At 66.1% G+C, this 23496-nt stretch overlaps 1 protein-coding gene across 3 annotated transcripts in view; it reads right to left on the bottom strand.

The window, feature by feature from the left end:
- ADGRB1 (adhesion G protein-coupled receptor B1) overlaps nucleotides 1–18006 on the bottom strand; it is a 47496-nt gene extending 29490 nt beyond the window's left edge. For 2 of the 3 annotated variants that reach the window (XM_040988535.1, XM_040988536.1), the window contains exons 1-16: nucleotides 17169–18006; nucleotides 11447–11608; nucleotides 10569–10679; nucleotides 10258–10422; nucleotides 10012–10174; nucleotides 9670–9845; nucleotides 9374–9538; nucleotides 9159–9260; nucleotides 8273–8379; nucleotides 7975–8169; nucleotides 7309–7377; nucleotides 6815–6923; nucleotides 3267–3410; nucleotides 2919–2994; nucleotides 2639–2741; nucleotides 1847–1890 (exon numbers count right to left, since the gene is read on the bottom strand). In XM_040988535.1, coding sequence (XP_040844469.1) covers nucleotides 1847–1890; nucleotides 2639–2741; nucleotides 2919–2994; nucleotides 3267–3410; nucleotides 6815–6923; nucleotides 7309–7377; nucleotides 7975–8169; nucleotides 8273–8379; nucleotides 9159–9260; nucleotides 9374–9538; nucleotides 9670–9845; nucleotides 10012–10174; nucleotides 10258–10422; nucleotides 10569–10679; nucleotides 11447–11608; nucleotides 17169–17952 — 2675 coding nt within the window. In that variant the 5' untranslated portion in view covers nucleotides 17953–18006. Of the gene's footprint in view, nucleotides 1–1846; nucleotides 1891–2638; nucleotides 2742–2918; nucleotides 2995–3266; nucleotides 3411–6814; nucleotides 6924–7308; nucleotides 7378–7974; nucleotides 8170–8272; nucleotides 8380–9158; nucleotides 9261–9373; nucleotides 9539–9669; nucleotides 9846–10009; nucleotides 10175–10257; nucleotides 10423–10568; nucleotides 10680–11446; nucleotides 11609–17168 lie in introns of all 3 variants that reach the window. The other variant, XM_040988534.1, reaches the window with a different exon arrangement.
- Between the last annotated feature and the right edge of the window lie 5490 nt (nucleotides 18007–23496).

The raw sequence follows: 23496 nt of genomic DNA, 5'->3' as shown, positions 1-23496 counted from the left end.
GGCCATGACCTGGCTCCAGCAGAGAGCTGAGGGTGGAGGAGTGGGAGCTGGGCCAGCAGGTCCCAGTGGCAGAAGGCCCACACCAGGAGAGCCCAGCACTCAGGGATGTGCCTGGCTGGCTGCATGTCAGCTGCCTGGGGGCTCTGAGAGCATGAGGTGCCCACCCCTCCTTGAGCCTGTACCTTGTCCCAACACTGGGCCTTGGTAGAACCACTCTGGGTGGCAGCCAGGCAGCTGGCCTCCAAGCACCTGGCCTGTGCTGGCCTGTGGGTGCTGCAGCTTCTCCCGGAGAGGGCCCGGGAGCTGTCCCTTCAGGACCATGGGCACCACTGCTCCGGAGACACAGGGTCCTCCCCCTTCTCACCCATCCCTGCGCCCACTACCCGTCCATCTGTCCACCTGCTGTCCACCTCTGTGTGGCCAGTGACTGCCTCAGCAGCATCTGCACTGCTGCCCAGGCTGCCCAGCTGGCAGCAGCATTAGGCCCAGGACACAGCTGCCCACCTCACCCCTCTATGCGCCCAGGCCTCCTCTTGCCCACACCCTCCTTCCCCAGTGACTCCGCCCCCTTACCCACCTTCCTGCCTCACCTCCAGCTCCCTCACTACAGCCTCTGCTGACTCCCAGGCTGCAGAGCCACACACAGCCTTCTAGCAACACCCCGCTTCCCGGCCTTGGCTGGGCCCAAGGCAGGAACGTGGGGGTGCAGGGCTGTGCTGCCCGGGGGGGGGCAGGGCCTGGTCCCACAAGCTCCCTGGTGCTGAGCCGTACCTTGGGGGCCGTACCCCAGGCCAGCCCTCACCCCGCCACCCCCAAGCAGCAGCCAATCCTGACCTCAGGGCAGGAGATCCTCGGGGGCGGGGACAGTGAGTCCCCTGGCCAGAGGTGGGACAAGGCAGCCGGGTGGGGGGCGGGTCAGGTGCTTCCTGCTTGGCTTTGGCCCTGCTGTCCCAGGAGCCATCCTGGGCACAACCTCTGCCACAGCCAGCCCCTGCCCCAGACGCACCTTGAGGTGTTGGGCCTCCGGGAACACAGTGCTATCCATCAGCAGCCAGGTCCTCGGGGATGGGCAGATGGCGGGGGACAGCTTGGATCCCCCAGCCTCACAGTGGACACCGGGACACAGCCCTGTGCCCTGGCCTCCCCCAGCACTGTGACGATCTGTGCCCCTCTCAGCTGTACTGCTGCCATTCCTGAGCTCACAGGACACAGCCAGCGCTGCTCAGGGTGTGAGGGGTGGCCAAGCTGACCATGCCGCACTGACTAGCCCAAGAAAGGCAAGGACAGGACGCAGGGCCAAGGGATGCAGAAGGATGCAGCTGGGGAGCTCAGTCCTAGCCACACGCCCCACCACACAGACCCCCGGCCTGCCGAGACACAGCCACTCAACTTTCCCCAGGTCACAATGCTGTCAGCCTCGCACGGCCTCCTCCCTCCCCAGGTGGCCACTTGGGGCTGGGACAAGAGTCTCCTTGGCTGTCATGGTGCCATGGCGCCAGGGAGTGGCTGGCGCCAGAACAGGGTTTGATAAGGACCTGGGCACACAGCAGCTGGCCACATGGCCATGCCAAGTCCCCAAGGGCCCTGAAGTCCAGCCCCGTGTGAGTGCCCTGAACCACAGCTCCTGGCCTGCTCTGGCCAGGATAGGGGACCAGGCCACGATGGCCCCATGGGGACAGAGCTGCACCTCCTAGTTCCTCCCCTATGTGTCTTGGAGTCAGGTGGGAGGTGGGCCCAGGACAATGTAATGGACAGGGGACGCCCCCTCCAGCCCCAAACCAGCCCCGTGGCCCCTGGGTCTGTCCCCCACCCCAAAGCCCTCAGCCTCAGAGCCGGGCGGACTTACGTATCGGTCTCATCCCACAGGATGCAGGTCTGGTTGGTGGTACCCTGGGAGAGAGGGGCCTGTCAGGGCTGCCTGTGCGGGGGCCATGCAAGCATGGACAGCAGAGCTGCATGGCCAGAGTGGGCGTGCCTCACTCCCCACCCCCAGGCGGCCTCACACGGCTGCTGCCTGCTCCGTCCCCAGGCAGGCTGGTCACAGGTCTAGCCGGCTACGGCGAGGACTCCGTCCTTACCAACCCCACGAGCTTCCAGGGGAGCCATGGCTCCGAGAGGCTGAGTAGGCGCCCAGGTCACACAGCGGGCTGCAGGCCTGGCGCTGCCTCTTCAGACTAGGCCACCCAGGAAACCTCCCCCTTGGGAACCAGCCCTGCTCCTTTGAGGCTCCGAGGGAGCAGTCCCTGGGGTTTCCTACACCCTCTGTGGGAAGCTTTCGGGGGGCTGCTCTGGGCACTGAACCAGAGCCCACACAGCTGGAGGCTGGCCACCACGCACCCTGCCGTTCAGGGAGGTGGACCCAGGCCGCAGCTCCTGGATGTGGCCGGAAGGCAGGGGCACACTGGCGCTCCCCTCCCTGGGGATAGCAGGCATGGGGGCAGGGCACCTCAGACAGCTCTGACATCGGCTGAGCCTGAGACCTCAGGCACCACACCCAGAGCCTCTGGCTCCCCGCCCACAGTCCCCCCTCACTGTGGCGTGGTGCCTGAGGGCTGACGGCCTGGAAGTGCGAGTGCAGGCACTGCTCACGCAGGACCCGGCGGGACAACACACACGCATGCTCACGGAAGCCACTCACGTTGTACATGTGGGCAAACTCGATCTCCAAGGGGGTGAGCAGGGAGCGAGGAGGGGGTTTCACAGTCACCGAGATGACCTTGGAGTTCAGGACGGTTGTGTTCCTGGCAGGATGAGAGAGGCGCTGTAGGGTCAGTGCTGGCCCAGGGCATGCCCAGCCTTCCTCCCAGCACCCCTGGGCTCCCGCCGAGCCCAGCCCTCCACCCCCACGGTCTCCCGCCGGCCTCTCGGGCCCCCCGCCGGCCTCTCGGGGCCCTGCCCATGCTGCCCACGCTGCCCACCTCTGCAAGGCCAGGAAGCTGCCCAGGTTCCGGTAGAGCACGGTGCCAACCACGAACACAGACGAGTCGTCAGCCTCTGGGAGGGAGCCCAGCGTCAGCCCATCCTCTGGCCCGCTGTCCTCCAGCCTGGACCCCATCTTTGCTGCTTCCCAGGGACGCAGGGCTGTGGGGGAGCTAGGGTGGCTCCCCACGTCCCTCCCTCTGGTGGCCCTGATTTGGCCCCTTTGCCAGGGCTACTGCCTGTGGAGAGGGCTCCCTGGACAAGGGGGCGCTCAGAAATGACAGTGACCCTGCCTGTCTGGACCACCGGAGGCACCTCCCAGGCAGGGCTCGGCCCGGGGTACTCACCTGCCAGCCCCGTGGAGAAGACACTCTTGGACACAGTGACCCTGTCCTCGGGGACCTTGGCCCAGTCGCCTGAGGCCCGCCAGCCCTTCATGGGGAAGCTGATGTCCGTGGCACCGCTGGCTGGAAGCTTGTGGATGCTGAGGACTGGGGGAGGCATGGGAGAAGACAGACCCCATGCTCGCCATGCTCAGAGCTGGGGCAGCCACACTCCTACATTCCCCACTACAGACCCACTTCCCACATAGCTGTCCCTTCCCAGGCACCTGCCAGGGACCACAGAACAGAGCAGGTGGTCACGGCCAGCAGGTCTGACACCTGCAGACCTGCTCCCCAGCCAGAGCTCCTGGGGACTCGGCTGGACTAAGCCCCCACAGCCCCATAAGGTCGTGGGGTGAGACTCTGGGGCTCCAACAACCTCAGTACCCCACCACCTGCACACGAGACCTTGGGGAGGCCCAACCCCACCATCACCAGCACATGGGACCTGGGGGGGATTGGCACCCCACCACCTGCACACAGGACCTTGGGGGGTTTCAGCACCCCACCACCTGCACACGGGACCTTGGGGGGGTTCAGCACCCCACCACCTGCACACAGGACCTTGGTGGGGTTCAGCACCCCACCACCTGCACACAGGACCTTGGGGGGTTTCAGCACCCCACCACCTGCACACGGGACCTGGGGGGGTTCAGCACCCCACCACCTGCACACAGGACCTGGGGGGGTTCAGCACCCCACCACCTGCACACAGGACCTTGGGGGGGTTCAGCACCCCACACCTGCACACAGGACCTGGGGGGTTCAGCACCCCACCACCTGCACACAGGACCTGGGGGGGTTCAGCACCCCACCACCTGCACACAGGACCTGGGGGGGTTCAGCACCCCACACCTGAACACAGGACCTGGGGGGGTTCAGCACCCCACACCTGCACACAGGACCTGGGGGGTTGGCGCCCTCCTCAGCTTTGACGTATTCCAGGGAGAAACTTGGGGTGTACTGTTCCCACTTCTTCAAGGGGGCGTGACTTTGAGCCCTGCTAAACCCACACCGCATGAAGGGCACTCTCTCTGGTGAGCCTCCTGCTGGGCAGAGGGCTGGAGCCAGCACCCCACCGCGGGACACCATGTGCTCAGCACCACACAGATGGAGTGGAGGAGGCCTGCACTCCCAGCACCCCCATGCAAGGCCCACCATCCCCCCTGAGCTCCCAGCACCCCCATGCAAGGCCCACCACCCCCCCTGAGCTCCCAGCACCCCCATGCAAGGCCCACCATCCCCCTTGAGCTCCCAGCACCCCCATGCAAGGCCCACCATCCCCCCTGCGCTCCCAGCACCCCCATGAAAGGCCCACCATCCCCCCTGAGCTCCGAGCACCCCCATGAAAGACCCACCATCACACCCTGCATTCCCAGCACCCCCATGCAAGGCCCACCATCCCCCCTGCACTTCCAGCACCCCCATGCAAGGCCCACCATCACATCCTGCACTCCCAGCACTCCCATGCAAGGCCCACCATCCCCCCTGTGCTCGCTCCCAGCACCTCCATGCAAGGCCCACCATCTCCCCTGCACTCCCAGCACCCCCATGCAAGGCCTACTATCCCCCCTGCACTCCCATGCAAGGCCCACCATCCCCCCTGCACTCCCAGCACCCTCATGCAAGGCCCACCATCCCCTCTGCACTCCCATGCAAGGCCCACCATCCCCCCTGCACTCCCAGCACCCTCATGCAAGGCCCACCATCCCCTCTGCACTCCCATGCAAGGCCCACCATCCCCCCTGCACTCCCAGCACCCCCATGCAAGGCCCACCATCCCCCCTGCACCCTGGGGTTCTCAGGGCTTGCCTGGGGCATCAGGCCACCTCCTTGAGTGAGCTGCTGGGGACAGGGCTGCCCTGGGACCTGACTGCCTAGGATCGGGCACCAAGCCCAAATGAGGGCACCCCCTCTCTGCCACATGCCGAGCCCCAGTGGCTGCCAGATGGGGCAGCGGAGCAAAGCGGGCCTCTGCCTGTGGGGCTTGTCTCATGCAGGAGCCCCAACGAGTCGGGGGCAGAGGTGGGAGCTAGACTCTGAAAGACAGCAGGTCTTGGCACAGTGTGGGAGGCTAAGGGAGGGGTGAGGTCAGAGGGGGTGTGCATGCCCCTGGCAGCCTGACAGCAGAGGAAGGCCCCAGGGAGGGGCGAGGAAGGGAGGGAGGGGGCAGCAGGAGTGCTCAGCAACCTCCCGACACCGCCCAGCGCCAGGCCGTGTCTGACAAGGGGGCCTCTGCTCTGGGGTGACCGAGTGGGAGGGCCTGACAGAGAAGGAGGGTGTGAAATAGGAGGGAGCGACCTGGGCAGGGTGGGGTTCCCCGGGCTGGCTGCTGATGTGGGAGAGCGAGGTGGGGCTGGGCTGGGTCCCTGGGGTGGCCAGGGTGCCACGAGGCCCTGTGGGGCAGGTCAGCTGGAGCGGCAGGACCCTTGGAAGAGCTGTGTGTGCAGAGGCTGGGGCAGGGGACTTGGTCACAAGATTGCAGTAGCGAGGGGCTGGGGAGGCCAGGGTGGGTCGGGGGCAGGGGGTGTTCTGGAGTCGGGCTGGGAGAGGGGCATGTGTGAGCAGGGGAAGGAGCCTCTGGACACCAAGCTGCGGAGCGAGGGACTGGAAGAACCCTGAAGAGCCAGGGTGCCCACCCACTGCCAGGCCCAGGACTGTCAGGGGCCGGTGAGGGGGCGAGCACAGGGGAGGGAGCGAGCCTGGGGGAGGGGCGACGGGCTCCTGGGAGAAGGGAGAGGACAAGGGGCTGGGCCTGGTGATGAGTGAGGGGCCCGGATGGCACAGGGGTCCAGTGCAGCGAAGACTGGGGGACCTGGAGGGGATGTGAGAGCTCGGGGGGTCGGGGGTGCACCTGGGTGGGTGCACAGGCAGGCAGGGAAGGTGGTGCCCAGCCTCTGAATGGCGACACCAGGTGGAGCCACACGGACCCCTTGTCAGTGGCCCCGCTGGCCTTTCTGATGCCCCCAACTGGCCGAGCTCTCCATCCTGAGCCCCAAAGGCACTAAGCTAGGCCAGCACTCAGGGGCTGGAGCTAGGTTCCACATGGCCACTGCTGTAGCTAGAGTTCTCCTTGCGTGGTCCCTTCCCTGGGGCTCCTGCCTTTCTCCCGGAGGGAGCAGCACCCCTGCTGGGGGGTCCTGAGCCAGGCAGGCCCTTGGGAAGCTGCACTGATGTCAGACCGCCCCCGCATCGCCTCTCCCCCTCTGGACTTGTCTCATCTGCTCCAGAAATGGGGCCCTGAGGTCTGGCTGACACTGGGGCTGAGGGAGCCCTGGCCCTCTGAGGAAGCTAGAGAGGGGCAGAAGTTGCCCCTAGAGCCAAGCTCAGAGAGGGCCAAGGGTGGCCAGGCCAGGGCTGCTCCCGCACCAGGCTCCGAGGCAAGGGCTCCGGGCCCCGGGGCTGCCAGTCAGCAGAGAGAGACCTTGGTGGCTGACCACTCAAGACTTCTCGAGAAGAGCCGAAGGGCCTGGCCAGGGTAGGACTGAGCACAGAGAGCAGACGGCGCTTACCTAGGTTGTCAGTCACCTGGTACGCGTCCCGCAGGTCCTTCATGCGGAAGCCAATGACATCCACAAAGTCCTCCACCAGCCGGAACAGCTCCCTGGCGTTGGGGCCCATCTGGGGAGCAGTGGGGGAGGGGCAGCCAGAGCACGAGGCCCCTGTACCCCCTGCAGCGGACACCCCAACCCCAATACCCCTTTCTTGGGGTCCTGCCAGACCGTTTGGCCATCCCCATTTGCTGGACAGGAAGTTCTGAGGCTCACAGCAGTGGCTGCTCCTGGCCTCCTAGAGGAGCGATCAGCCCAGGCGGAGGCAAGCATCCTCACCCTGCAGCCTGGACAGACACTGAGGCTGGTATGTGGACCCGCAGGGGACGCTGTGATGGGCACGGAGACTGGCTAGGGCAGTGCTGTGATGAGCGGCACCCACCCCAGCTAGCCCACACTTAGGTGGGTACCCTCATGATGTGCCTGGCACCAGGGCTCAGGACCCACATGCATACCAGCTGGGCCTCCTCCCACTTGTCTCTGTTCTCCTCTGCCAGCAGGTTGCTGATGATCTGCACAAAGTTCTGGGAGGAAGAGAAAAAAGGGTTTGTGAGAGTACAAGGCAGCAGAATAGGGTGAGGGTCAGTGTGAGCAGGGTTGGGGTGTGAGCAGGGCCAGAGTGTGAGCAGGGTCGGGGTGTGAGCAGGGCCAGGGTGTGAACAGAGTCGGGGTGTGAGTAGGGTCAGGGTGTGAGCAGGGCCAGGGTGTGAGCAGGGCCAGAGTGTGAGCAGAGTCCGGGTGTGAGCAGGGTCGGGGTGTGAGCAGGGCCAGAGTGTGAGCAGGGTTGGGGTGTGAGTAGGGTCAGAGTATGGGCAGGGTCAGGGTGTGAGCAGGGCCAGGGTGTGAACAGAGTCCGGGTGTGAGCAGGGCCAGGGTGTGAGCAGGGCCAGAGTGTGAGCAGAGTCCGGGTGTGAGCAGGGTCGGGGTGTGAGCAGGGCCAGAGTGTGAGCAGGGTTGGGGTGTGAGTAAGGTCAGGGTGTGAGCAGGGTCAGAGTGTGAGCAGGGTCGGGGCGTGAGCAGGGTCAGAGCATGGGCAGGACAGGGTGGGTGAGGGAGCAGCACACGGCCAGCATCAGGGCCCGGCCACTCCCACATCGGGGGTCCTGGCGCCCACGGTGTACCTGCACGTCTCCTGGCGTGGGGCTGTAATAGGCCCTCCGGAAGATCTCCGTCATGTTCCGCAGCACGTCGATGGTCGAGAGCAGGTCCCCGCTGTAGCTGGTGCCATCCTGGGAGATCTCCACCAGCGTCTGGATCACTTCTGAGACACCCTCCCCAGGCAGCCCCCGCTGGGCCTTGGCCAGGTGCTCCCGGGTCTGGGGAGGGCAGAGCAGGCTGGGTGCCACATCCAGCCCCGAGCTCACGGCCCGAGGGCAAGGGGCGCGGGGCACAGGGCGTGGGCCCCTGGCCGGGCCTCACCATCATCTGGATGTTGCGGTAGTCGATGGAGACGCAGCGGATATAGGTGGGAGGCTCCCAGTAGGCGATGCCCTCCTCATCCAGCTCACAGCGCCGCAGGATGAGGCCTGCAGGGACCCCAGCCCTGAGGTAGACGCTCCCTGTCCAGCACAGGGCCCCTGCTGTGCACTGCCCACTGCCTCAGGCCAGAGCAGAGCCTACCACCCAACGCACTGCCACACCACACTTGTGTCAGATGCTGCAGCGTCAGGGAGCTTCCGCACATTGGGCGGGGGAGCCCCCACCCCAGGCCTCTCCTCCATCAATCCCTGGAGTGACACCAGCGTCTCCTTACACTGTCCCCAGGGGACCATGGGAACAACACCGCCACCCAGAGCTGCCCGTGCCCTGTTGCTCGCTGGAGAACAGTGAAGTCCTGGCCAGCTGTGGTGTCCCTGGGGTATGATCTGCTTGGGGGCTGTCACTGTGCACGGCAAGGGAAGGGTCCCCGTCCCCATGCTTCAGACAAGCTGACTGAGGCCCTCAGAGACAAAGTCACTTCCTGTACCTCACACAGCAAATGGGGGCCTAGAGCCCTGCCAGGCGCCTCCAAGCCAGTGTGCCCAAGGCTGGCGCTGACTGGACCTCCCGCCCCTGGGCAGCTCAGGTACAGAGACCTCCCAGGGTCTCAGTGTCCTGTCCAGTGTGCCCGAGGCTGGCGCTGAGTGGACCTCCCAGCTGTGGGCAGGGAAGGTGCAGTGACCTCCCGGGGTCTGTGTCCTGCCTGGGCTCTGCGGGCAGCAGTGAGGACACCCCACCTGCAGGATGCGGCATTGACCTCAGAATTGTGCTGGGGGCACAGCGGACAGAACAGGACCCCCCTATGTGCCCGCCAGGCTGTCCTCACCAGTGGCATTTCGGGGACACCGGACCGCAGCCGCCTCCCCCGCCGGCGTCTCCTTCCAGACCACGGCGCCGAAGCTGTCCTCATCACATATCTCATGGGGCTCTGCCGAGGTACCAGGGTCGACAAAGGGGACAGGGGCTCAGAAGAGAGAGCAGCCATGCCACCTCCTCCGGGGCACCAAGGGCCACAGCTTGGCTGGCAGAGGCAGATCTCACCTGGACACCGCTGGGTGCTGCACTGCCGGAATTCATCCTGCGGACCCTGGCAGGCTGCTCCTCCAAAGAAGGGTCCGGAGCACAGCCGCTCCCGCCGCTGGCTGCCGCCCCCGCAGGTGGCACTGCAGCCGCCCCACGTGGCCCAGGCCTGCCATTTGCCGTCCACTGCAGGGGTATGGCACACAGGACAGGAAGGATTAAGGTCAAGAAGCAGGCGACTGGAATGCAGCCCACAGCCACGGCACAGCCAGGGCCTCGCAAGGCCACACACCCTGCCCCCGGCGGGCACTCCTGACCTGGGCACTGCCGCAGGAAGCAGTCTCGCGTCTCCACCCAGTGGCCCTGGCACTCGGCGCCGCCATACGAGGGCCCGTTGCATTCGCGCGTGCGCTGCTGCCGGCCCTGGGAGCAGCTGGCGGAGCAGGTGCTCCAGCTGGACCACTCGTTCCAGTTTCCGTCCACTGCCCGGCCCAGGGGAAGAAGAGGACCGGAAGCCAGCGTGAACACCTGGGGTCCTGCGGCCGCCCAGGCCTGCCGCTGTGAGCAGAGGTGGCCCTGCAGCTCTGGGGCCCCACAGCTGGGCCCCTGGCTGGATCCCCGCCCCGTCTGCAGCTGTGCCCCTTCCCTCTCACCTACCAGGGCACAGGGCAATGTTGCAGAACTTGGTTTGCTTCTCGGGACCCTCGCAGGGGTTGCCTCCAAACTGGGGGGGCCTGCAGGTGCGCGTGCGGTCCCGGAAGCCGCGGCCGCACGTGCTGGAGCAAAGGCTCCAGGGCGACCACTCGTCCCAGGCGCCGTGCACTGCGAGGGGACAGGAAGGCGCGGCTGCTGGTGCGACCCCGGCCCGCCCAGCCGGGCCCCACCCCCGCCGGTGCCCTGCCCACCTGGACACACGGCCGAGTTGTTGCACAGCCGCTGCTCCCGCAGGGGTCCACTGCACTGCGTGCTGTAAGAGGACGACACGCAGAAACGCGTGCGCGTCTGCCAGCCCTCGCCGCACGTGCTGGAGCACACACTCCACGGAGACCACTCCTCGGCCGCCGGGTCACCTGGGGGTCCAGCGCCAGCGAGTCGGGCCCCACGCACCGCGGCCAGGACGGGCTGCCCTGCGCTGAAGGCTCGCGAGCCCTCGAGGGCCGGCCCGACTGCCCACTGCTGCCCCGCCACCCCGCTCCCAGAAGCCAGCCATGCTCACCGGTCTGGGAAGACGGGAACCCGAAGTGCTGCAGCTCGTCCCCCAGCTCCTCCCGCCGTCGGGCGTCGGTGGACCGCAGGGACTGGCTCCGGGAGCTGCTGCGTCCAGCGGCTGCAGGACACGCTTGGGTCAGCGGAGACTCCGGCAGTCCCCGCACTTCTCCCACAGGCACATCCCAGACCCTGGCACCCCCTCCCCAGGAAAGTCCACCAAGAAAAGGAGGGGGAGCCCACAGAATGACAGTCTCATTATAACCTGATTTAGCTTTATGAAAGCCACTAAAATTTTCATTAGGGTGTTAGCTAGGCTTATTAGAGAAATCCATCCTGCGGGCGCAGCAGGCTGGGACGGGCAGGCGGGCAGGCGGGCCGGGGGCTCCCTGTGCGCACCCCTCGAGCAGCCCTCCACATGCACCCAAACCAACTCAGGGTGCGGAGCGCAAGGCCGGGGGGGGGCCCGCCTGGCTCCAGGGTGCAGCCCGGGGCTCTGCTGACACCTGCTCCGCCCCGCCCCGGCCCTTCTGGCACCACCTCTTCCCTCCTGGCTCCTCCCCTGTCCGTCCAAGCCCCGCCCTGCCAAGGTCCCACCCCTCTTGGCTCCTCCCTTGTCTGCCCAAGCCCCGCTCCGCCAAGGCCCCACCCCACTCACTCAGGCCCCGCCCCTTCCCTGGCTCCTCCCTCACCCAGACCCGGCCCTCTCCACTGGCCCCGCCCCGGCCCCGCCCCTTCCCTGGCTCCTCCCTCGCCCAGGCCCGGCCCTCTCCACTGGCCCCTCCCCGGCCACCCAGGCCCCGCCCCTTCCCTGGCTCCTCCCTCGCCCAGGCCCGGCCCTCTCCACTGGCCCCGCCCCGGCCGCCCAGGCCCCGCCCCCGCACTCACGCCCGCAGGCCTTGCGGTTGCACAGGCGGCCTTCCTCCAGCACCCCCTCGCAGCCGCCACCGTCGACGCCGGGCGCGGGTAGGCAGGTGCGCGTCCGCGTCTGCAGGCCTCCCCCACAGTCCCGCGTGCACTCGCCCCACAGGGACCACAGCTTCCAGCCACCTGCGCGAGGAGAACCGAGGGCAGGGGTCGGGACCCGGGCGCCTGGGCGGGGGTCGCTGGCGCGGAGGCCGTGTCCAGGCCGGCTGCTGCCTCCACCGGGACCCACACGCACCGGAGCAGCTTGGGAGAGGACCCCACCCCGGCTGGCGCCCACCTGGCAGGAAAAGGGGGGCTGATGGAGCGGCGAGGGCCCCCTGCCCAGTGCGTTTGGGGCAGAGGAACGGCTAGGGCTGCCGCACCCTTACAGCCCCAAAGCCAGGGGACAGTGGCTAAGGGAGTGGACGGACGACGGGGGCTGACCACCTTCCTGCCTGTGCAAGGACCCAGGGGCGAGGGGGCAAGAGGCAGGCAGGCATCCTTCTCCCTGACGGGGGCTCCTGGCAGCTGTGTCACCCCCGGTGTCCAGAGGGGCAGCCTCGGCGGTTCCTGTGAGCAGGAGGGCTGGGCCCCTCCTCAGTCCTGGCTTCCCCCAGGACAAGCTCCCTCCCCATTTTCAGATGTGAGGACTGAGGCTGACCTAAGGCCTGTGTCCCCTCAGCACAGAACCTGAGTGGGCCAGGGCCAGGAAACACCCCAGCCCTGCACCCTGAGGGGGTGGCTGGTTCTCCTCCTGTCCAGGGTTGGGGCAGGAAGGGGCTTTGGGTGAGGGCTCCAACAGGGGGGACTTCATCAGCAGCCCTGCCCTACCTGCACCCGCAGGGAACATGGGGACCCCCCCGCAGGCGGCCAGCAGGTGCAGAGCCAGGAAGCCAAGCGCCAAATCAGGTCAGCAACCCACCCCCACAGAGGTGACTGCCAGGACCGACCTGGCCCTGGCTCTCCTGGCAAAGCCACGCTGCCTGGTGACTTTGAGACAAGAGCAGAGGGAGCAGGGGTCCTGCCTGAGTGACGTGGTATCTGGTAGTGGGTGGGAGAGGGAGCCTGTCCAAGCCAGGCTCCACGGAGGATGCCACTCGGTCCCCATGGCAACCATGCAGCGCAAAGCCGGCAGGAGAGGCCCAGGTTAGGACGCCCACTGTTCGGGGCTGGTTACCTTGGTGACCCAGGTGGGAGGGTGTGGCAAGGGGTGGGGGAGGTGGGGGCACTTCAGGAGAGGCTGGGAGGGGCCCCTGGCTGAGGATACGCCTCCCCCAAGCCTCGTCCTGACTGTGGTCACACACTGACCCTGATCCCAACCACATACTGATCCCTGATCCGTGTCACAGGCTGGGCCATGGCCCTGACCACAATGGCCACCCAGAAAACGGTAGCTATGACGGGGGTCCACACAGATGGGGGTCTGCTGAGGAAGCCCCCGTGCCAGGGGGCCAGTGGTCCAGGAAGGAGTCCTGGCGGGCAGTGCAGGGCACAAAGGTGCCTCCGGCGGCACAGGGGGCAACACAGGGGTGGGCAGGACCGGCCTGGAAAGAAGCTGCCATTCATCCCGGCTCAATGCCCCTCTGTCTGCAGCCTCATCTCCATCTCATTAGCAAGATGAATAGAGCTAGTTAAGGCCACCCAGGACAGCCTACTGCCCAGGGTACCCCAGCCGCCTTCCTGCCCAGGAGCACCAGCCTACATGTCATGGGACCCCAGACCCTGCACCCCAGGGTGGCTGGGCTTGGCAGAGGTCTGGGGGAGCCCCTCTGCCCACAGCACCAGGGCCCCCAGCTTCCTTCATTCCCCACCCCCCCCCGCGGGGTGCCGCCATGCAGTCCCAGTCGCTTCCAGCAGAGGGAGCCAGGGTCCCGCAGGTTGGGCGGCCTGGTGGGGGGTACACCGCTCAGCTTTGCAGGGCTGACCGGATTCCCGGCTGTCCCCTGCCTCCTGCCAGCAGGCCATGGCCACACACACCAGACCCCTCCTCCACGGCTGCCCCGGGAGTGCAGACAGGAAGACAAGGCCCCGTGTCACTGCCATGCCCTTGCTGAGCTCAGCATCCTACAGACATCCCAGGCAGAGTCCCCTTCGCCCCAGGAGCCCTCATCCTGCAGGCGCTCATACAGCCTCCAAACCTCACGTGCTGCCCCCCACCCCCCGGGCCCACAGACTCGAGGCTGGGCCAGCAGGGCTTCTGCCCATGCCAGCTTCTCCTCTGGGCCCAGCGAGGCAGGGGTGGCAGGCAGCTGCAGGCCTGGGGAAGGGGGTGGGGTCACTGCACATGACATCTTTCACGTTGTCGGTATCTTTCTAGGAAGCAGCGCCCAGATGCAGGCCTTGACCGGCCCACGCCCCAGCCAGCCAGGTAGCAGGCCGAGCGGGGCAGGCAGGGGCCAAGCAGGTGCACATGCAGGTTGCAGTATGGCCATGACCCTGCTGTCTCCACTCGACTGCACTGCCTGCCATGGGCACTGAGGGCCCTCATCTGCACCTTCATCATGGCCCGGGGTCCAGCCTGGCAGGCCCGGCGCCCTGCCCAGAGCCCCTTCCGTACCACCCCCCTACTCCAGAGACACCTCCTGAGGCCCCCTCCCAGGAGAAGCCTGACCCTGGAAGTCCCCCAGGGCCGGATGAGGTCGGAGTGTACACAGACCACAGGCTCAGTCTATATGCAGGCTCACAGGACACACAGGGGGCACAGAGACAGGTGCTTACAGGCAGGGATTCCACAGGACACACACGGGGACACACACAGGGACACACAGGAACATGCATAGGGACACAGAACACACACAGAACACACAGGGACACACAGGGACACATATGGGGACACACAGGGACACACAGGGACACACGAGGGGACACACAGAACACACACAGAACACACAGGGACACACACGGACACACACAGGGATGCACAGGGACACACAGGGACACATGGGGACACATAGGGACACACATGGGGACACAGGGGGACACACGGGGGCACACAGGAACACACATGGGGACACACACAGGGACACACAGGGACACACAGAACACACAGGGACACACAAGGACACACAGGGACACACACGGGGACACACACGGGGACACACAGGGACACACACAGGGACACAGGGACACACACGGGGACACACAGGGACACACACGGGGACACACAGGGACACACAGGGACACACACGGGGACACACAGGGACACACAGGCACACACAGGGACACACAAGGACACACAGGGACACACACGGGGACACACACGGGGACACACAGGGACACACACAGGGACACAGGGACACACACGGGGACACACAGGGACACACACGGGGACACACAGGGACACACAGGGACACACACGGGGACACACAGGGACACACAGGCACACACAGGGACACACAGGGACACACATGGGGACACACAGGGACACACAGGGACACACATGGGGACACACAGGGACACACAGGAACACATAGGAACACACACAGGGACACACACGGGGACACACAGGGACACACAGGGACACACATGGGGACACACAGGGACACACAGGGACACACAGGCACACACAGGGACACACAGGGACACACAGGGACACACAGACACACACAGGAACACACAGGAACATGCATAGGGACACACACGGGGACACACTGGGACACACAGGGACACACATGGGGACACACGGGGACACAGACACACACAGGGACACACAGGGACACACAGGGACACACAGGGACACACAGGGACACACAGAACACACACAGGGACACACAGGGACACACATGGGGACACACAGGGACACACAGGGACACACAGACACACACAGGGACACACATGGGGACACACAGGGACACACAGGGACACACAGACACACACAGGGACACACATGGGGACACACAGGGACACACAGGAACACACAGGGACACACACAGGGACACACACGGGGACACACTGGGACACACAGGGACACACATGGGGACACACGGGGACACAGACACACACAGGGACACATATGGACATATACAGGGACACACAGGGACACAAGGGGACATACAAAGGACACACACAAGGACAAACACACAAGACAGACACAGGAACACAGACATGCACACAAGGACACACAAGGACACACAGCACGCACTGGCTCCTGCCCCCTGGCTGCTCTGTGGGCCCCACACGGGCTCCAGCTTGGCTCGGGTGCTAAGCTCTGTAATTAGAGATGAATATTTAAAGCCGCCCTGGAGAGAAGCACAGAGACTGAGCAGAGGGGCTGCTGGACGCAGAAAGCCTGGAGACACACAGCCGGGGCTCTGCCTGCTGCGGGGGCTGCTGGGACGGCCACGGGGGCAGACGACCGGCTGCCGCGCCAGGAAGTCCTCCACCGGGCCGGGCTGGGCAGGGCACTGCTGGCCTGGTCACCTGCACACAGTGGGCCCAGCAGTGAGAGCCTGGGCTCACGGCCTGGCAGCTCGCTGCTCCTCAGGAGGAGGAGCAGCAGTGGCCCGTGCCTGCCCACCACCCCTGCTCCGGCCCGGGACCTCGGCAGCCGCTCTGAGAACAGGCATTGCCTAAGCACCTGCTGCCCGTAGGCTGCTGCCCCTTGCCCTGTGGGCACAGCAGACAATAGACCATGCACTCAATGCCGAAGCCAGGCGTACAAGGGGGTGTGCAAGGGGGTGTATGTGGGAGGTGTGAGAGGACCGGCCAGCAGCGGGGCTGGAGAGCTGGGCTGGCACCTGGGAAGGCCTTGCCGAGAAGGGGTCTGAGTCTGGGGTCCCGCTCCGGGATAGAGGGGCTGGCAGGAAGGACGCAGGGGACTCCGACCCAGTGGACTAAGCCACGCACAGGTCCTCTCTGCTCCCTCAGGCCTGGCCACGCTGGGGCCCCGGGGCAGAGCTGTCTCAGGGTGACTGGCTCCCCTGACCCCCCAGCAGGCTGCCCCATGCTGGCACAGCCCTGTCTCAGACCCCACACCCAGGCACAGACACAAATGCAGCACACGTGAGCACACCCCTTGCTCCTCCAGGCGCCACCTCCCAGCATCACCGATGCCAGCACTCCCACACGGCTCTCCTGCCCCGTGTCCTACAAGCCCCTTGAACGCCATCCCAGCCCCAGGGCCTGGTGGGCTGCAGCCAGGCCAGAGCCTCAGGCACCCCAGGCCTGAGCAGTAAACAGCCGCCAGCTGGCCTCTGTGCCCCTCCCCACTCCCATGCCCATTGTCTTGGCCAAGGACATGGAAGGTCGCCCCCTCCACCTGCCCTCCGCCTGGTCCAGGTGGAAGACTGAGTTGGACCTTCTGGGTCACCACCTCCTAGTGGGGCCTGCCATTCCCCACACAGGCTGTAGGTGGACGGGGACCACCAAAGTTCCACCTGCCTCGGGGGTGCCTCCCTAGCAGGGCTCCCTGCTCAGGAGGGCCCCTCTGCCCAGCAGCCTCTGGACACGGATGCCAGCCCAGCTGGGACTGGGGAGCTGGAGCCATGCTCACTCACTGGGTCACAGTCACCCCACAGCACACGCCACGTACCCAAGAACACTGTCCACTCATCCTCTGGTTCATTCATGTGTGCCTCTATCGGGAACGGCCACAAGCCCTCAACCCCCCACGCTCCTCGGCAGGCTCCTCGGGAGGGGCTGTGGCCATGCCTCGGGAAGCAAGCCCCCCGCGCTGCCCCCCGCCCTGCCCCTTGGGTTCACTCACCCGCGGCTCCGTGCCCTGCCCGCTCCTGGGTCAGGCTGGTGAGGCAGTTCTCGGGGCCTCCGCTGGCACCATCCCGCAGACAGACGTCCCCGTGGGGCCCCGGGGGGCCTGAGGCCACGCTGCCAGCTTCGCCGCCCAGGCAGGCACACGGGGTCTGCATGATGCCGCAGGGGTGTGAACTGCGGCTGCCGGCCAGGCAGGCGTCAAGCCAGCGGCACAGCATCTGACAGGCGGCACGGCTGGGGTTCCGATTGCCTACAACCAGGTACTCCACGGAGAAGTCGTCACTGGGCCCCGGGGGTCCGTCCAGGGGCCCAGGCTCAGCATCCAGGGGTGGCTGTTGCCATTGCATCTGCAGAAACTGCTTGCCGGCCTGCAGGAAGGCGAGGGGGGCTGCAGCGTCACAGAGCCGCAGCACCTCGTCGAAGCTCTCCACGCCCAGGTAGGTGCGGGTGGACTCCAGGAAGGAGTCAAACTGGTAGGTGCGGACGCGGCCCGGGCCGCTGCAGGGCGCAGGCGCCTTGGCCACCTTCATGTAGAGGGTATAACGCCGCGGGTCAGGGTTGCGCAGGGTCCAGGAGCAGCGGGACGCATTGGCCGGGAACACAGCAGCCGCCGAAAAGTAGCCGAAGAACTTGCCTTGCACCAGTGTGGCGCACGGCTCCAGCCCTGCCTCGGACACAGCGGCCGAGCCCGCCTGGCGCCCCAACGGCAACAGCAGCGTCAGGGACAGCAGCAGGCGGGGGAGCCAGTGAAGGCCCGGGGCTGCGGCCTGGCCCCTCATCCTAGCTCACGGGGCCGCCGGGGATCTGCGGGCTGGGCAGGCAGGCGTGGGCCAGGCCTTGACATGCCAGGGTCCAGGGTCGCGGGCAGAGAGCCAGGCAAGGCCGGAGAGGCGTCAGGAGACCACGGACGGGGGCGTTAGCGTCCAGGGTCCTGGTGCTGGCCCAACTGCAAAGCCAAAGGACAGATGGGTGGCCTGAGCCCCTGGGGGGACTGGCCGCGGGAACAGGGGCCAGGGAGGCAGGCACGACACGGAGCCCGGCTCCCTGCCAGGCACCTGCTCGGCCCACCTGCCCATTCGCCACCCACCAGTGCAGCCGCCTTCTGGGGCAGGGTCACGCAGCACCAAGCCGCTCACGCATTCTCAGCCAAGGAGGTATGGGTGCTGCCAACTGGGTCTCTCAGCCAGCCCATCTGCTCAGCAGCCCGGTGTGCTGCCTGGTGCCCTCAGCTGCCCCACACCCCGCTGACCGTGGACCTGGCCTGCTCAGGCTGCCCGCCCTGCCTCCTGCTGCCTTCCACCCCTTCCTCCCTCACCTCTTGAGAAGACAGCCATGCCAGGGAGAAGGTGCCATGCTTGCAGGCCAGTCGGAGGGGGGTACAGACTCCCCTCCCCGCAAGCAGAGCAGCCAGGGCCTCGATCTGGTGCCTGGGGCTGAGTGCCCACTCCTGCCTGCTCCATTGGCTCACTGCAACCAGCTCCCTCCCACCCCAGTCCCATGCCCCCTGCACCCCTCACCCGCATGCCACGTGAGGAGAGCAAGACTGAGAGGGTGACAGGCCGCCCCGAGGTCATGGGGGCGGGGGCAAGTGGACCCTGGACTGACCCCAAACTATACGGTGGGAGTCCTTCCCAGCCCAGGAGAGGTTTACTCCCACGGCCCAGGGTGGCCCTGGGTGCCAGGCCCGGCACCTCCTGGACCTTTGGCTGGGCCTGGCCAGGTCTTTCTGCCTCCAGGACCCAGCTGCCCACTGTGCCCAAGCCGTCGGGCCCTCCGCACATCCCAGACGGCACCTGCTCCAGCACCTGGCACCTCAAGGCACACTGTGCCAGCCATGCCCACACCGAGGATTCATGGCCTCCTGCAGCCCAGCCCGCAGCATTCATGAGCCAGCATCCCCTCCCAGGTGCTGGCACAGGGGCACTGGTAGGCAGTGCCCACAGACACCTGGAAGGTGTGGCCTCAGGCAGCCCCTCCGCTGCCGTGGTGTGACTGCAGCGGGATGGGTAGCTGGAGGCCTCTCGCCCCTACACCAGGCCCTCTGTGACCTTGGGGGGAGGTGACGCTGCCTTTTTAGAGAGGACAGACCTTCTCTGTGTCCTGGTCAGTAATGTGGGGCGCTGTGGCCTTGCCCACACCCCTAGAAGTTCCATTCCTGCTTACTGTGGGTGCTACCTGTGGAGCCACAGCCGATGGGAACCCACGAAACTCCGCCAGCCTTGCCTGGGCAGCAGAGTGCTCCAGGGGGGAGCACTCAGTACAGACGTCAGTCTCCCTTAGTCCCTTCACTGAGAGGACACTGTCCCGAGTCCCAGGGGAGGCCCAGCAAGGCTGACCCCAGCTGGGTGCTGGCCACACTCAGCCCCAGGCTCCCACGACTCCTGGCAGCCCCTTGGTCTCCCATGCCACCTCTTCCGAGGCTGGCATCCCCCTGCCCAGCCTTGTCGGGGGAGGACCAGCCCAGTGGCCCACACAGGGTCCAACACACAGCAAGGCTGGGGAGGTTTCCAGGGAACCCTGCTACACACCCATTTTCTAGGTGGGCACCCTGGGGCTCTAGGAAAAGCCACAGCCAGGCACGTAGGTCAAACTGGGCACAGTACAGCAGAGCCTAGTGCCCACAGGAGGGGCCGGCGGCAGCACATCCCTGTGTGTGCACACACGTGTTCAGTCCAACATGTACAAGTGCCCACACGGCTGTCTGGAACATGCCTGTGCACACACACGCGTGTGCCTGTGGGCATGGGTAAATGCACATGAACATGCCAGGGCACACGCGTGTCACTGCACACATCCCACAGGTCACAGGGCAGGAGGGGAGAGGGCACAGTGCTGTGCTGACTGGCCAGGAGCTGCACTGGGAGGGGAGGGCTCGCCCCACCTGGCTGCGTGTACTGGTCTCAGTGGTCCACCCTGACACAGGGCGGGCTGGGGTCAGAGGCTGGCTCCATGCTGGGTTAGCTGGTTCTGGTAGCAACACAGTGACCCTCAGCCCTTGGTCCTGGGGTTCCTCTGGCAGCCACACCCCATCCCAGGCCTGCACTGCTGGACCAATTGGACATCCCAGCTCAGTGCATGGTTCAGCCCACAGTGGGATGTCCCCTGCATCATCTGGGGACCCTGGCATGCTCGCCCGCCATTCGCTGTCCCCTGCCCATGCAGGCCTGGCTCAGCCCTGAGCCCGCCCATGCCAGACCAGCAATCTGCCATGCTGGGCGCTAGGCCGTGGGCTCAGGGCATTTTCAGCCGGAGACTGCCATCCTCGAACCCCAAACCCCAGGCTGCTTCCCTGGTAATTGGTTTCCTGTATCCTGCCCTGGGTAATTGTGGCTCCCATGACCTGCTACTCCCCCGCGGGCCCAAGGGCAGCAGCCAATTAGTGACACAGCCTGAGCAGGTCCCTGGCTCCCCTGTCACATACCTTCTCCGGGGTCAAACTGCCCTTGCAGCCAGGAGGTGCTTCCTGGAGTCTAAGTCTGCACCCGTCTGGCCACAGAAGAGGGGCCAAAGGGTGGGGTCCCCGGAATGGAAGGCAGGCTCCGAGACACACACACACCTGGCCACTGGCCCTGCCCATCTTTACCAGGCAAGGAGGCCTCAGAGGGCCTCCTGACCACGCCCAGGCTCCCTGTCCCATGGCCACAGCCTCCTCCCCACCCCCAGCCCAGTCCACACGGGCAGCCTCGACCCGGGGCCCCTACGTCCCCTCCCCACCCACCCCCGGCCGCCAATGGCATCCCCAGACAGCAGCCACAAAGGGACTCTGTTGTCCCGGAGGCCTCCGAACAGTGCCTGCCTCTGTGTCCCCAGGGGAAGGCTGCGCTGGGGGAGGGGCAGGGTGGGCGCCCGGGGCATCCCATCAGACGGCCCGCAGGGCTGGGCATGGCTGGACCAACAAGTGCCCCTGCCTGGCCTGTGCCAACCAGGCCCCTGCTGGTACCCCTCATGGAGCTTTTCCTGGTCTACCTTGGTGGGCAGAGCAGTGAGTTCTTCCTCTGCTGCCACCGGCCAGACTGGAACCCCCTAGCAAGGTGCCCCCGGCCTCAGCAGTGCCAGGCTCTGCTCCAGTCCTGCTCACACACACCCCATCCCTCCCAGCGTCCAGAGAGCACACAGCACACCTCCCTCTTCCAGACTCAGAGCCCCCGTCTAGGGCCTAAGCCTCCAGGCCCCACTGCACCTGGCGGTCAGCCCACCCAGGGACCCCACAGCCCCTGCCATTCAAGGTCGCGGTCGGAGTGGGGACAGCCACACCACACAGGAGCTGCTCCCACACGCAGGCCTGCCATTGAGGAGGCAGAGGTCCAGGCGGGACACACGGCACAGGAGGGAGAGATGCCCTGAGCCGCACCGTGTGCTAACAGGTGGATGCTGGGGAGGTGAGGCAGGCCAGAGTCAAGGTCAAGGGGAGAAGGCTCCCAGGACATATATCCTCACCAGGTACACATATTCACGCAGTATGTGTGTGAGGGGTGAGTGTGGGTGTGCACCTGTGGTCCCTCTACGGGATGTGGTGTGTACACAGCAAATGCGGACCCCTAGGCGGGGCGGAGGGGACACCTTCCAAGCAGACCAGGCTCCATCACACACTATTCTCAGGGGCAGGTGTGTCCTGGACAGCCCCTCCCCCGACACACGCCGGCCACCACAGAGGCCACTTCTCCAGGCCCCCAGCCCCAGGCGCTGTCCCGGGCACCGTGCCGACGACGCAGCCGCGGCAGGCCGGGGACTTGGTGCAGCTCCTCCACAGGCACTCAGCAGTGGGGCTGCCAGGCTCCCTGGGCCTCAGAGTCCCAGCAGCTCCAATCCGGCCCTTGGCAGCACCACTGTGGCTGCTTCCTGCCCTCAGCCACTGTCACTGCGGGGTCCAGCCCAGCCTCCAAGCAGCCTGGCTCTGCCTGGCCCCTAGGGGGTCTCTCCTGGATATGCTCACGGAGGGCCCTCTGCGGAAGCCAGGGGGCCCTCGCTTCACCCCCAGGCCGTCACACATGCTCACAGGGCCCCACAGCAGAGAGCCAGCAGGGATTGGGCAGCTGGGGTGAGGAGCCGATGGAGAGAGCGGAGACAGGACGGGACCACGGGTGGAAGCTGGTGGTGATGGGCACGGCTGGGAAATGTGCAGAGAACGTGCGGGCAGAGGTGACCACAGGGGCCACACAGGGCTGACCAGAGCCGGAGCAAGCACCTTCCACTCAGAGGTCAACAGGGGGCAGCAGGCGGCCCCTGGTGGCGGACGCAGGCCTTGTCCCAGTACCCAAAGCAGGTCCCCTGTCGGCTCCTGCACAGAAGGCCAGCAGGGGTGGCGCAAGGGCCTGGCAGGCCCGTTGACTCGCTGCAGGCCGGCCCCAATTTGCTGTTAATCTACCATACTTCACTCCGTCACTTTCTCAAGAACGTGGGCTACCTTGAAACAGGAGGGGGGACAGGCTGGGCAAGGCAGCACAGGGCAGCCCCACTCCCTGCACCCCTTGCCACTTCCACCCTGAGCCAGGGGACAGCTGTGCCCAAGACCCAGGTGGGGAAGCTGAGTTCGCAGGTTGGCCCGCCACTCCTCCCAGCCCCAGTCCCCACCTAGGGAAGCTGGTGCATGAGGCTGCCGACCCCGTGTCAGGGAACCCACAGTCACACACCCGCACCCACGCTCCCTGGCACGTGTGCGTGGACACCTCCTGGGAAGGTGGCTCCCACACTGGGGAGCTCCGCCAGGCCCCATGTCAGCTGTGGTTTCCTGGTGCTAGGGCTTGCATTTCTCTATGGGCTACGGGCTCGTCATCACACTGTGTGCAGTGTGTGTGCGTGCACTGCATGTGTGTGTGCAGTGGGTGCGGTCTCAGGCTGGGCAGGCTGGCAGGGGTCCCACAGTGATTTGGGTGGCACCTGGCTCTTGGCTAGGGCAGCCCCCCTATAGTTGGCTCCTCCTGACCTCCAGTCTCTCTTCAGCGGACACAGCAAGCCCACTCCCCAGCCTCAAGGTTACCGCCTTTCCCACAGGATCCGGCCCTCACCCTAAGCCCCGACTCACCCCCATCCCCTCTGGACAAGGGCTTCCTCTCTAGAACCTTCCGAACCTCCATCCTCTCCGCATCCCACGGGTGGGTCCCCGTTCCGCGGCGGCTTCCTCTTGGACGCCCCTCGGAGGAGCCCCACCTCCGGACTCCCAGAGGCTGCTGTCATTCCTCCTTGCCTTCACCATCCTCAGCACGTGGGGAGAGGGTGGGACCTGGCCCAGGCTGCGGCCACCGCGCACGCGCGCGCCCCGTCTTCCGCAGGCATGCGGGCTCTGAGGGTGCGCTCGGGCTCACGGCTCTGTCCCACAGCGGCCA

The sequence above is a fragment of the Ochotona curzoniae genome, unplaced genomic scaffold (assembly GCF_017591425.1).
Source record: "Ochotona curzoniae isolate NIBS_2020 unplaced genomic scaffold, NIBS_Ocur_1.0 contig_4917, whole genome shotgun sequence".
Classification (NCBI taxonomy): Eukaryota; Metazoa; Chordata; class Mammalia; order Lagomorpha; family Ochotonidae; genus Ochotona; species Ochotona curzoniae.
The sequence above is the reverse complement of the archived record's forward strand: the minus strand, read 5'-3'. Positions and strand labels throughout refer to the sequence as shown.